General features: G+C 48.9%; 1 protein-coding gene across 1 annotated transcript in view; it reads right to left on the bottom strand.

Annotated features, from left to right (window-relative positions):
* Nucleotides 1-844: 844 nt before the first annotated feature.
* The window catches only part of BBS4 (Bardet-Biedl syndrome 4), a 35,252-nt gene continuing 22,718 nt past the window's right edge, over nucleotides 845-13,378 (bottom strand). Inside the window, exons 8-16 of the mRNA XM_029958812.1 lie at nucleotides 12,906-13,033; nucleotides 11,387-11,441; nucleotides 9,849-9,917; nucleotides 8,354-8,506; nucleotides 8,054-8,225; nucleotides 7,318-7,387; nucleotides 4,363-4,504; nucleotides 3,781-3,991; nucleotides 845-2,252 (exon numbers count right to left, since the gene is read on the bottom strand). Coding sequence (XP_029814672.1) covers nucleotides 2,101-2,252; nucleotides 3,781-3,991; nucleotides 4,363-4,504; nucleotides 7,318-7,387; nucleotides 8,054-8,225; nucleotides 8,354-8,506; nucleotides 9,849-9,917; nucleotides 11,387-11,441; nucleotides 12,906-13,033 — 1,152 coding nt within the window. The 3' untranslated portion in view covers nucleotides 845-2,100. The remainder of the gene's footprint in view (nucleotides 2,253-3,780; nucleotides 3,992-4,362; nucleotides 4,505-7,317; nucleotides 7,388-8,053; nucleotides 8,226-8,353; nucleotides 8,507-9,848; nucleotides 9,918-11,386; nucleotides 11,442-12,905; nucleotides 13,034-13,378) is intronic.

Raw genomic sequence — 13,378 nt, 5'->3', positions numbered from 1 at the left:
GGACTTTATCTTACAGAAAAGTCTTGGCAGATGAAGCACTTGTTGCAACACGTGCTCCTTTCGAGCACATTTATGTGTGGAGCTTATTATTTTAGTCAAGGTTTACTTCACTGAGCACTGCTCCCTGTCTGTCTCTGTAGAGGAGGTTTTGCCAACTGCAACCCACTTCCCGACTGGGAAATCTAAATTTTTAACATCTTAAAAGACCCCTGTGTCCACCTGGCTCAGGCACAACTGAGCAAACATCTACAGGAGCATGGCAGGTATCCACTAATCCTGCCTGTGCCATAAATCAGCATCCAGTTGTCTCAGGGACCTCAAAACCAGATTTTTTGGGTTGAACATACGTTGCTGGATGAATAAATTATTACTCTTGGCTGAAACAAGGTCTTGCTGCCCAGGCATTTATGTTTGAGTGTCTTCTAGTTTGTTTTCTGTGCAGAAGCCAAGCTGCAGAGAACCCTATGAGCTCTGTGATTTACCCGGGCTCATCAAAGATGTTTTCCTAAAAAGGGCAAGAAAAGTCCTAAAGCAGATGGTTTCTCCTTCCCTAGAAATTAGGCTCATTATTGTTTTCCATCTTAAAATTTCCATTATGGGGGGAAAAGAGAAGATTAGAATTATGGCTGATGCCAGAAACAGGTTTTGGAGCATAAGGTGTGATTTCCAGAATCCCTAAATGCCTCAGTGCAGTCCTGCTGAAGAGTCCCTTGCTTAATTCCAGCCGAATGAACAGTCCAGCCTCATTATCATTAGCACAAAAAAGCTCTCCAGAAAGATCCTAGGAATTTACTGTGTGCAAATGCCATCATCACCAGAGCCAGGGGAGAAGAGGGGGCAGGACGAGGAATTGCAGTTCTGTTTATTATCCAACTGGAATTACATATTTAAAAATGCTTCCCAGGAAGTAGGAAGGTGCTACTGCTTTTTCACAGAAGGAGAATTGGTTCATCATCTGTGTAACCTCTTCACCAAAATACATATTTAAAATAAATCCCTTCACAGGTACCTTCAAATGCTGTATGTGCTCCCTGTGTGACATTTACCCTATCAAAGCATCCTAGGACAAAAATCTGTCTTGAACTCAAGTTTTGGGGCTGAGGTAAAGAATTCCCAGCCCCTGCCCACCCCTGCTCTGCAATCCTCACCTCTTCCTCCCAGGCACTCTGTTACACTGCAGGAACTCCCAGTGTAAGAAGTTTAATGTGAATAAAAATGTCTGCACTGTACCTGATTTACCTGCTCCTGGTCTGGTTTGTTTCAATTTGCCAGCGCTCCACAAAAAATCCTGTTTTCTTCAACTCCTGGCAGGATGGAACCCTTACAGGAGGGAATCCTTACAGGAATGCTGCCCTGGAGCTGTACTGACAGAAAAACCCAGCAGAGAGAACAGCTGGGGGGAGAAACAGCCACATTTAAGATCAGCAGTTTGGGCCATCAAAACAGAGGGGAGAGTGAGGGTTCTTGCTCTGGTGTTCTCCAGGGAGCAGGAGAGCACTTCAGTTCCTGGCTGGGCTCTAAAGATGCATTAATGTCATTCTGGGTCACAGCAGCAAACACAAAGCACAGCTGAAGGATGGGGACGGACCCAGAGCCCTGCTGGTGCTGCTTTTACACTGTTGCCTCAGAGAAGTTTCCATTACTAACCTTCCTCTCCTGGACTGTTCATTATGGAGGGATATAATCCAACAGAGCAGAACTAAAAGCAGGAAATACATTTTCAAACAGCTGGGGAGCTCAAGCAGCAAACAAAGAGCCCTGAAGGTTCAGTTTGCTGGTTCTTCGTGGAAAATCAGCTGCTCACCAGTTCAGCCAAGTCACTACTGCTGCTTTGCTAGAGGGCTTTCTAGAGGGCTCACACCCAACCTGTGGAGAGCTGGATCCCCATCCTCCAGCCTCTTGCAGTGACCACACTAAGAGTAGCTACACACCAACCTCTTCTGATCACTGCAACGACTTGGGACAGAGCCCACGTGCTAAAAACCACTGACAAAGCAGCTGCATCCAGACTAACTGACAGTGGGGTGAAGCCCAGCAGGGCAGGGAGGAGCAGGTCCCTCTCCCAAGTCCAGGCAGCTCTGGAGGTGCCCAGAGCCCGTCCTACTCCCCTGCCTGCTGGCTCCTGTGCTCCTCCTTCCCCTGCTCCGTGTCCCCTGCGGGTGCCGAGCTCTCCTCGGGGCTCGTTTCCGAGTCCTGTTCTGGTTCCAGAGGCAGGGAGGGACGCTTTGCTGGCAGAGCTGGTGTTCCAGCACCTGAGGAGAGGACACAGCTGGAGTTACTCTACAGCTACACATGTTGTGTCTTATTCTTTCTGCCCTTCCCATCAGCACAGAGATGCAGAACAATCACAGCTATTAACTACTCTCCGATTCCTTCTGCCCAGCATTAGTTTATTTTATAAGGAGTTATCCAGCCAGAGATCTGACAGCCCAAAGTCCTGCTGAAAGGAAGCTCAGGTATAGGATCTCACTCAGCTGTTAGAAGTCAGTACAAACTTAGGAATTAATTTATGCTTTGGAAGGGAAAACAGTTCCCAAAATCACAGAATCCCAGACTGGTTTGGGTTGGAGAGACCTTAAAGCTCATCTCATTTTCCCCCTGCCATGGGCAGGGACACCTTCCACTAGCCCAGGTTGCTCCAGGCCCCATCCATCTTGGCCTTGGACACTTGCAGGGATGGGGCAGCCACAGCTTCTCTGGGCAACCCGTGCCAGGGCCTCCCCACCCTCACAGGAAGTGCCACTTTCAGTTCCACTGAAACTGGTTTATGCTCAAACCAAAGTATTGTCTTCAGTTCACAGCTTTAGCAAATTTGAGGAGAGCTTCCAGGCAGTTAAAGTAGCTACATACAGAATTAAATCAAAACAGGACACAAGTGGTTTCTACACTTAAATTTAGGCTGACAACCAGTATTATGAACCAGCTCCCTTTTCTGATAAGGACAATAAAGCCCTTCAGGTAAACTCTAAACTCCTGGAGTGTTTTACTTTTCAGATTTTCTGGCTAAGTCTTCCCTGCATGGTAAGTTAAATCCATGCGTGAGAAATGGAACAGGTCCTTAGGGATGCCAAAGAAAGAGTCCTGGATTACACAACCTCTCTCCTGGTTCAGTCTCCAGGCAATGAGACCAAGAGTGACAGAAAATCACCAGGATGAGCAGCATCTCTAGCACATTCCTCCTGGGAAGCTGAGGGCGGAGAGGTCAGGCGGGGAATGGAGGCTCAGGAGATGCTCCTACGCAGCCCCAGCACGTGCAGCCATTGGAGTAAGGCTCACACATCTCCTGAGCAACCCTCAGTCCTGTGGCCCACACTTAACCCAGCAACATCTGCAAGGCAGGGCCTGGCTGGGCAGCTTGGGAGCAATACAGCTCAGTTATTGTTGTAGAAGAAGTGATAAAGTGCTTTGGAAAACTGTCCATCCTTTCCCTCCTCTCCGACAGCCTGTCTGTGCATATCAGCTCCTGGGCTCTTCCAAAAGAAAGCAGGAGGTCTGGTTGCTGAAACCACCTCCTTTCCAGAGCCAGATCTCAATCCCATGCTAATGGAGTCTTGCCATTGTGGCTCAGACAGGAAGGGAAATTTTCCTGGCTTCCCACATCCCTGCAGAAGCAGGAGAGTGTAATGCACCACAGAGAGCATCTTCCTTAACCCAGAAATCTGGGAAAGTTATCACCAAACAGCAACCTTACTGCTGTGCAGGCAAGTCAGTCCCTTCCTGCACACGTGCTCTAACTGCACTCCCACAGCTCTGCTGGACAGAGCAGCAGAGGAGACTCACCTGAGGGAAGCTGCATGGTTTTCCCATACCCTGCAGCAGAGGACATGGCCTGACCCAGGGCCTGGTTGGAGCCCAGAGGCTGCTGAGAGCTGGAGGATTTCCCTGACACAGCAGCTCTCTGCTTGGATTTAGACTCTTTAGAAGGCTTAGTCCAGACCAGGCTCTCCCCAACCTGCAGGGCAGCTCCCATCTTCTGGGCCACCTCCACCATCTGTTCAAGAAGCACAAAGAGAAGAGCACTGTGAGCAAAAACCATTCAGAAAACAATAAAGCCAACATCTCCACAAAAACCCCTGAAAAATGAGAGCTGTGCAGAGCTGGCTCTGGCCTCGGTGCTCGGGGGAAACATCTCTGTTAATTCATTCCCTTAATTAAGAGGGAATCTTGTCTTGCTGGGTATTGATTGAAGAACTGAGCTTCAAAGAGCAGCAGCAAAGCGAGCAGCTCTCAGCAGGCGCCTGCTCCGCTCAGAACACCTCATGAGCAGAATTTCTTCCTAACAACTGGACTCAAAGTCAAATCTCCTGATGTGCTGCCAGCCCTGGCGTGGTTCCCCAGCCCCTGCCCCCGGGAAGGACGTACCTCGGGGTCGAAGTCGGGAGCGCTGCTCTCCTTGGCCGCGCTGACCCTCCTCTCCATCTCCTGGTACTGGCTCAGGGCCCCCTCCTTGTCACCCTGGTTGTAGAGCAGCACAGCGTAGTTCAGGTTGATCAGGGGGTTGCACCTGCAGCAGACACACACATTCCCCATGGGAACACTTGTCCTGGCTGGAATAAGAGTCAGGTGTGCCCCAGGAGCAGAGCTGGGGACACCTCAGTGTCTGGCACTGGCAGAGGAGGGGCTGCAGAGCCAGAGTCCTCTGGGAACACAGTCGAGTCCCTCATGTTTGGTGACAGACACAGTGTCTCAGCTCAGCAAAGTCTCCCCATGTCAGTGATGACATAAATCCCTCCCTCAGGTGCCTCACCCTCTGAACAGCCAGTTCTGTGCCCTTGGGGACCATCCCAGGAGCGTTTCCGGCTCTCCCAGCCCCTGGATCCTGGGACAGGTAGAGCAGTGACAGGGGTTTTCATCACACTGTGAAAGCTGATCTTTCCCCAATTTTCCTCAGACCTTCCCAGCACTCCCAGTCTGTAGGAGAACAGCTTGGCACAGACAAACAGTGGAACAGACTCCTGCTTTATTGGTTTTATTTTACAACCTAACCCGCTGCAGAACATGCTGTTTACATTGAATTTACATTTCAATTCCAGAGCATGGCTCTCTACATTTCAATTCCTCACCTCTTCTCTCTCCTTCCCCCAGTAAAACACAGGCATTGTAGGTACTATTACAGACAAGCAGTAGGAGATTCCTATTATAAAGGACCTGACAGGAGACACACCACATCACACGGGTCCCTGCACACTCCTGCCTCCCTTCCCTAATGAAGATTTCACAAGGCAGAACTGCTCCCTGTACCCTCATTTTCCACAGCATCCATTTTCTTCACTAGGATACATTCACCCCCAACAGCACCTTCCCATCTGGCCCAGCTAGGGTGGGTGGAGGACTCTGCCTGCCCCCGGTTCCCTGCAGGAGCCCGCGGGAGCATCCCTGCACGAGGGTCAGGCAGGGATGCTCCGTGCTCTGACAGTCAATGTGAGCGAGGGACTGGTGCCCTCTCCTGGAGTGTGGCTGGGATAACTGGAGCCATCCATGGACTGGGGGCCAAGGAAGAGGGACAATGCAGGAGGGGAAGGATCCTGCTGGTACTGGGCAGTAAAGAAAGTGTCACCTGCAGGCTCTGACTCTCCACCCCGGGCGAGGTGACAGCGCTGCAGGGAACACTGTCAGGCAAATCTGATTGCATTTATAGCCATGGCTGCTTCTTTAACTGGGAAACTGGAAGGCTGACCCCACCACAGAATAAACCCTCCTCCCTGTCCTTGCCATAACATTGAAGAGATCAGACAGTCCTGGAAACAGCCAGTTTTAAAATTAATTGAACCTTGAGGGGGTATTTTGCCACTTCTGAGAGCAGAGAAGCAACATGACAGTCAGAGAAAAATCAACAGCTAAATAATGCCAGACAGGGCAGTTGTGAGCAGAACCAGGACTGAGAACACCTTTGCCAAAGGCTTTTCCAAGATGTTTTTCATTCCAGCCCCCAGCATGGCACCCAGGCCACTATAAAGGCATTCCTGGCAATGGAGACCAACACCACACTCTGCATCCCAGCCAAACAGCTCCGGACATGCCAGCAAAGGAAGCCTGTGGGGACACAGATCCAGCTGCACAATAACTGGTTAAAACACACAGGGTGTCAGCTGAACCAGCCTCACACAGCCTGGGTATTCCTTGCAGCAGGCCCCAGTAGTTGGAATTCATTCTTGCTTTGATGAGGGTTTATTTTCCTGGTCAGACCACGGAGCTGGAGCATCCCAGGAGTGCCAAATACTTGGGCAAAGCTGGAGAGCCAAATTTCTATTCTTTCCCTTTTTGAGCAAAGCACACAAGCCTTGACTAAGGAGTCTGAGCAATCTTTAAGGTCCTGTCCTGCCTTGCTGGGCATGGAAAGCTGACTGGGAATAGGATCCTGGAATGGTTTGGATTGGAAGGACCTTAAAGACCATCTCATTCCACGCCCTGCCACAGGCAGGGACACCTTCTCCTAGACCAGGTTGCTCCAAGCCCTATCCAATCTGGCCTTGGACACTTCCAGGGATGGGGCAGTTACAGCTTCTCTGGCCAACCTGTGCCAGGGCCTCTCCACCCTCACAGGGAAGGATTTCTCCCTCATCTCTGATCTCTCACCACCTTGTGTGGCCCCAGCAGATGGAAAGCACTCCTGGCACTGCTCTGTGCCCAGCACAGACTCTGGGCTCAGAGTGCTGGCTGCTCTAAGTATGCAAATACAGTGAACTGGGGACAGAGACAAAACTATTAATAAATCTGAAATAATTTTGATTTTCTGCCTGAAATGACAAAATACTGTGAGGTTCAGCTTCACATTTCTGAAACCAAATGCTCTGATTTCAAGACCTAGACTGCAAACACAGATATCATTAACAAAAAGGAGCAAGAACTACCCCCTGCTCTTTTTTATTTGCTTTATACAAACTTCTTGCCCAGATTCTGCCAGCCAAAATCTTCCCTCTGCCCAATTCATAACAGGCTTTACCCAAGCATTTCACTGCTCTGCACAGTGCTCAAACTTTAGGTTACAAAATATGTTTCCTTCTATTGAATCTGTGTATAAATATTCACTGAAAGGAAGGCTGGAATCCAAAGTCATCACCACTGACTCACTAACCAAACAGCAAAACAAAAACCAGCTTTGGGCTGGTGTGAAATAAAATCCCCTTTCATTTTTCAGAGCTGAGTTGAATTAAAAAAAAAAAAAGTGGGTTTAACACTGTCCCTTGCACAGGAATAAAAGTGTCTCTCACTACTGCAAACCATTCTGGGTCAAAGCAGAGCAAGAGGCAAAGGGCATCAGGTGCAGGAAGGCAAAGCCACAGGAGCAAACAAGTGACAGCTCTGGTGAACACTTACTTGTCCAGGGCCACAGCTTGTTCATAGGAACACTTGGCATTCTCAATGTCTTCCAGGTTGGTCAGAGCAACTGCATCAAAGCAAAACACACACACAGGAGTTCATGTTTCACAAGGAGTTCATTTTTAGGGCAATGCTGAATGTCATTCAGTCATAAAATATGTGCCAGCAGGGTTGTCTGGACTGCTGCCAGGATTAACCCTGCTGATCACAGAATCATGGAATGGCCTGGGCTGGAGAGACCCTAAAGCCCATCTCATTCCATCCCCTGCCATGGGCAGGGTCACCTTCCACTAGACCAGTTTGCTCCAAGCCCTGTCCAGCCTGGCCTTGGACACTTGCAGGGATGGAGCAGCCACAGCTTCTCTGGGCAACCTGTGCCAGGGCCCCACCACCCTCTGAGTGAATAATTTCTTCCTAATCTCTAATCTACATCTGCTCTCGATGTCACTTTGGACATGTTTGTCTCATTTCATCCCAAAAATGTCCAGTGCTGTAAATCCAGACCCACTCCTTAGGGAACCCAACCCCAAGCTCACACACCTAAAGTCTTTTTCAATGTTTAATCTGATCTGACTGCAATTCAACCTTCTATTCACCCCAGAGAGAACAGCCTGGGGAAGAGCTTCTTAGTAAAGCCTTCATGCACCATTTCTTTACTTCAGCCCACACCTTCTGTGTCTGTAATGCTGCATCCCCTCAGCTGGATCCCTGCTGGAGCTGGACCACCACATACCTGCCAGGAGCATGTAGAGCTCTCCCATCTTTGGCTGGAAGCTGATGGCAGCACTCAGGAAGTGGAAGGCTGAGGCATATTGCTGCATGGTGAGGTGCACCAGCCCCAGGTTGTACAGGATCTTCCAGTCAAAGGGAGCCAGGTAGTTTGCCCTCTTCAGGCAGCTGATAGCCTGCAAAAACAGGGATAAATGTGCTGTGACAGCCCAGCCAGAACAGACCTCCTGCCTCTGCACCACAGGAGCCTTGTGCTTGCATGAAGCTTCATACAGATGGGAAAAAATGGAAACATGATCCTTACTGCCACATATTTCTTCTTCCCGAAGAAGCACATCCCGATGTTGTTCCAGAGCGGGGGGCTCTCGGGAACGGCGCCGGTCACCACCTTGTACTTGGAGAGGGCAACGTCGAAGTCCCCGTGGGCCTGCATCATGCTGCCAGCAGCCAGGGTGGCCTGGGGGACACCGAGGGACCAGACAGAGCAGAACAGCAAGAGGGCAAAATGATTAAACTAAAACCACCTCGAGAGCAACCACTGAACTTTTTCGGGGTTTTCTTCCAAGGGCTGCCCCGACCAACAGTGGGGAGAAGATGAGGACTCGGATCTGCCACCAGACAGCAGAACACAGGGTGAAGAAGGAACCTGAGTCTGCTTCTTCCTGCACTGCTTTGACCACAACTGTCTCAGAAATGAGATAGTTTGCCCAGGAAAGTTGGAACACATCCGTGGAAGTGTTCAAGGCCAGGCTGGATGGGGCTTGGAGCAACCTGGGCTAGTGGAAGGTGCCCCTGCCCATGGCAGGGGGTGGAACTCACTGATCCTTAATGTCCCCTTCACCCAAACTAGTCTGGGATTCTATGATTCTATAAATATTGCAACATGATGAGTGTTTAGGGTATTTTTTGGGGTGACAGAAGTATTTCTTGGAGTCTGAGTCTCTGAGTCTATGGTTCTATGGAAAGAATCTATAGACTCTTTTTACCACCAAGCACTGATAGAAATAGTTCTGGTACAAGATAAGTGGGGAGTAAAACATACTCAAGCAAGACATAAGCAGCAAAGCTCTCCTAGTTCACACTGACTGGCTGATACTGCAAATTAGTGGGAATATGCATGGGGACAAAAAAGGAACTGAGTGCAACACACTATATTTAAACCACACCAGTTAAGTCCCTTATAGGATTTCACAGTGACAAGTAAAATTTGTAAGTGTAAAGGTGTTTTCACAATAACTCATGTTTGTCAACCACACATTGCAATACTCTGCACTGTCAACAGGGAAAAAAAGGAGAGAAATGAAGTAACACCCCTAAAAAGGGAAGCAGTGCCACAATCAGGAAGGAAACCTAGATGCCAAGCTCAGCTTTCCAGGCCAGAGCCAAGGGAATATATACAGCAGCTGGAAGCACAGGCAGGGTTATCTGCAGAGAATAACATACTGCAGTATCACTTGGATCTGTGCTCTGTCCTGAGGAGTCACAGGGACCCAGCACAGCTCTTGGGATTTTTGAAACAATGTCTAGAAGACTTTCCTTCCTAAGTAAATTCCACCTGGATTTGGTGTAACTTTAGATTAAAAACCAAAGGGGTCAATCCCATATTCTGCCTCCTCCCCTTTCCCTATCTCCACACATCCCCAAACTCCCCGCCCAGGGAAACATCACAGAAATGTATTTCAGAAAAAGCTTTCTGGACATGACCCTTTCCAGGCTCTCTGAGCCCTGGATAGAGATGGCAGAGCTCTGATACTGGAATTAGCCTTAAGAGGTGTCCCATCATCATTCCCACTCCTCACCTTGTAGTTGCCTGGGTCATAGGTAAGTGCATTTCCAAGGTGTTCAAAAGCCTTCTGGTAATCTCCAGTCTGGGAAAAGAAGTAAATACACATCAGAAATTCAGGAATGAGGGTGGCTGAGAAGGAGAACACATGCTTTGTGAGCAGGAGAATTGCTGGTTCGGTTACTTATTCAAGAAAGTGAATTTTACAGTGCTCCCATGGCACACACATGTTCCCATCTGATAATTCACAGAACAGATTCTAAAAATTTATTTAGCTGGGCTGGATTCACTTTTCTGACCCAAGCAAAGGCTTCCAAATAGTTTGTGCTCTGACTTTTCCACACAAGAGTGAGCTCTGGGTTGACAGTTCTCTGCTCCTTTATCCCAGAAAAGAGGCTCTGAATTGTTACTCTGCACATCCTGGATTCTCTCACCACAACTTCCTCACTGCTCAGGGCTCTTCTGTTCAGGTGAGAAAGACTTTCTTTGTCTTCCCTTGGACTGCAAGTGTTGGTGGGCCTGACTGTGGCCCTACATGAACACATGACAGGTTAGAGTCACTGAAATCCTATGGATTGGAGCCAGATGAGCTGTAAGGTCCCTTCAAACCAAACCATCCTGTGATTCTGTGTTTTCAACTGATTTCACTGAAAGCCCATCTAGTTCCACCCCTGCCATGGGCAGGGACACCTTCCACTAGCCCAGGTTGCTCCAAGCCCCATCCAACCTGGCCTTCAACACTCCCAGGGATGGGGCAGCCACAGCTTCTCTGGCCAACCTGGGACAGGGCCTCCCCACCCTCACACCCAACAATTCCTTCCCAATATCCCATCTATCCCTGCCCTCTGGCAGTGGGAAGCCATTCCCCCTTGGCCTGTCCTTCCAGGCCCTTGTCCCAAGTCCCTCTCCAGCTCTCTTGGAGCCCCTTTAGGCCCTGGAAGGGGCTCTCAGGTCTCCTGGAGCCTTCTCTTCTCCAGCTGAACACCCTCAGCTCCCCCAGCCTGGCTCCAGAGCAGAGGGGCTCCAGCTCTTGGATCAGCCCTGTGGCCTCCTCCTCCTCCTTTCAGGCACTGCTGCCTGTCCTTTGCTTGTTCATTCTCTGGGAAGTTTACTTCTGGAACAATCTGCTGGCCCTTCCCATCCATTTCCCAGACCAAGGGATAAGCACTTCTTTGTTATTCAAATCGATTCTGATTTTCCTCTGTGGTGCATTAACACTCACAATTTCATGGCTGCTTTTGTAGGATAACTTGCAAGACTCCTGCTCCAGGAACAAGGTAATGACTAGTCATGTTTTGTTATATTTGGAGGATTTATAACAGAATTAGGGTCGTTGCCAAACACAATTCCTGCTCTGGCTGTGGTCCAGAGAATCAACTTGCTTTTAGCAGCAACAAGAAGACACAGAAAATCAAGCTCTGTCCTGTTAAACTCAGTCTTTAGAGAAACATGTGCAAGTCACGGGGAGGTGGACAGAAATTAACTCTATAAAAAAACCAACATTGTTCTTTTGAAAATAATTAAGTTCATGCAATAGCTAACAGCCTTCAGTACCTGCAGGTACAATAAGCCCAGGGCTGTGAGGAGGTCTGTGTTTTCTGGAGAAAACCTGGAACACAAAAGCCAGAGGGTTGCATTTGCTTATCAGCCCTTCCAGAACAAGGTAAAAACAGAACATGGAATTACGATGCTACATTACACTTGTACCACTCCAGGAAATTAATTTCACTGTTATTATTAAACACAAATATCAGAACAATTGCCACCATGAGGACTTCCTTTGAACAACACAACTTCCCAGCTGTCCTCTGGGTATCAGTGGGAAGGTAGCAAGGCTCTGTGGGATAGATCTGGACACGTAAAAAGATAACGTGGGTTTGTTAAGCTGCAGAGTGAGTCTGCATCAGTGACCTGGAAATACAAAATGGGATTTTCCATCATCTCCCATAAACCACCCTGTAAATCCATCCATCCTAAGCCTCCCAGGCCACGTAGGACAGGCAGTGCTCAGCATTTCTGATGGATCCTACACACACTCCTCGTCAGACTTTTAATTCACCCTGTAAAAAGATTACAAATAAACAGGATGGAAACAACAACCAAACCCAAGAAGCCTCGCCACAACAGAAGTCAGTTTTCAATTCCCCGCTGCCCAGACTTAGGAAATCTGATCTGCACACTCACATTGGCACCTCTAAACCTCAACCACAACAAAACCGCCTGTGCCTGGTGGTGCACAAACACGGAATAACAGATTATGGTGGAGCTGGAAACAGCAAGGAAAATATGAGAGGCAGATGAGAATAAAAAAAAAAAAAGGAGAAAAAAACCAGGAGTGAGGAAGAAAGGAGGGCAAGGGAGAAATGGGATAAGATACATAAACCTGGTAAGGTGCTTAGCAAGGATTATTTACGTAATAAACATTCTAGATTAGTCCCAATGCCCACCCAACCCAACCCACTGTCAGAGAGCCAAAGGCAGACCTGTAGGGGAACACTGGGGTAGCTCCTCCAGTGGCTCCTGACATGCTCCTGCTTTTCCTTAGTGTTGGCTACATTTTAAAGCACTGGTAAATCAGATGCTCAGGAATGTCCTAAAACAGGCACTGAGGAGCAGTGATGGGGTGGGATAAACTCCCTGTGCCCCAACCCACCTCCAGTCTGCCCACTCACAGCTTCCAACCACAAACCACTCCGAGGGAAAGCAGCATGTGAGACCCAGCCAAGGATTTGGGACAGACAATCAGGGTTAGATCATTTTGGTAGATAAACCTTTGGGATTGATGAAGTCAGTTTTGGATCAGTTTGCTCCCAGGCATCTCCATCCGTTTGTTATTCCACTTTTTTGGCAGCCCTTCCAGCAGCTCCCTCCCTCCCTGCCACACTGTCAGCAGGAGCAGGACCACAGCTGAGAGCAGAGACAGCTGAAGAGCTTGGAAGTGCCAGCTTTGCTCAGAGGCTCTATAATTACCATTAGCTTTTTAATCATGGCCTCAATTCAGATCTGGGACACCAATCAATTTTCTCCTGGCATAGGAGGGGAATGGGCAGATGGAATAAAGGATATTTCTTACTCTACAGCTTTCTTATAGACTTCAATGGCTTTATCCACCTCCCCCTCCAAGAGGTGGATTTTCCCCAGCATCATGTAAGTCAGGTCATGTCTGTTGAGCTCCAGGGCATTGTTGAGCTGGTCTCGTGCCTAAAGACACAAGCAGAGGGAAAAACAAAAACTAGTGAGTGATTACAGAGCCCTCAGTGAAGCAGCAGCCCGAGAGCAACACCCAGAGCCAGGGAAGAACAGCCAACCAACACCCCCTGAGACACAGAACACAAAACCCAGCCCAGATAATTGTTGGAACAAGCTCTGCAGCAGCAGCCACGGGCTTTTAGGGGCAGGAAAAGGCAACAGGACGTGCTTCAAGCCAAGCAGGAGGCAATGGCCTCCCAGGGAGCAGAGGAGCAGGGATCTGTTCCAGGATTTGAGCTTGTTTGGTTTGGGGGAAGCTCCGGATTTGTCAGTGAACGGGTACTTTACAGCCTTTTC

This window comes from Manacus vitellinus, unplaced genomic scaffold, assembly GCF_001715985.3.
Source record: "Manacus vitellinus isolate BGI_N305 unplaced genomic scaffold, ASM171598v3 scaffold_16_pilon, whole genome shotgun sequence".
In the NCBI taxonomy this organism is placed as follows: Eukaryota; Metazoa; Chordata; class Aves; order Passeriformes; family Pipridae; genus Manacus; species Manacus vitellinus.
Note: the sequence above shows the minus strand (reverse complement) of the source record. Positions and strands in the feature narration are given on the sequence as shown.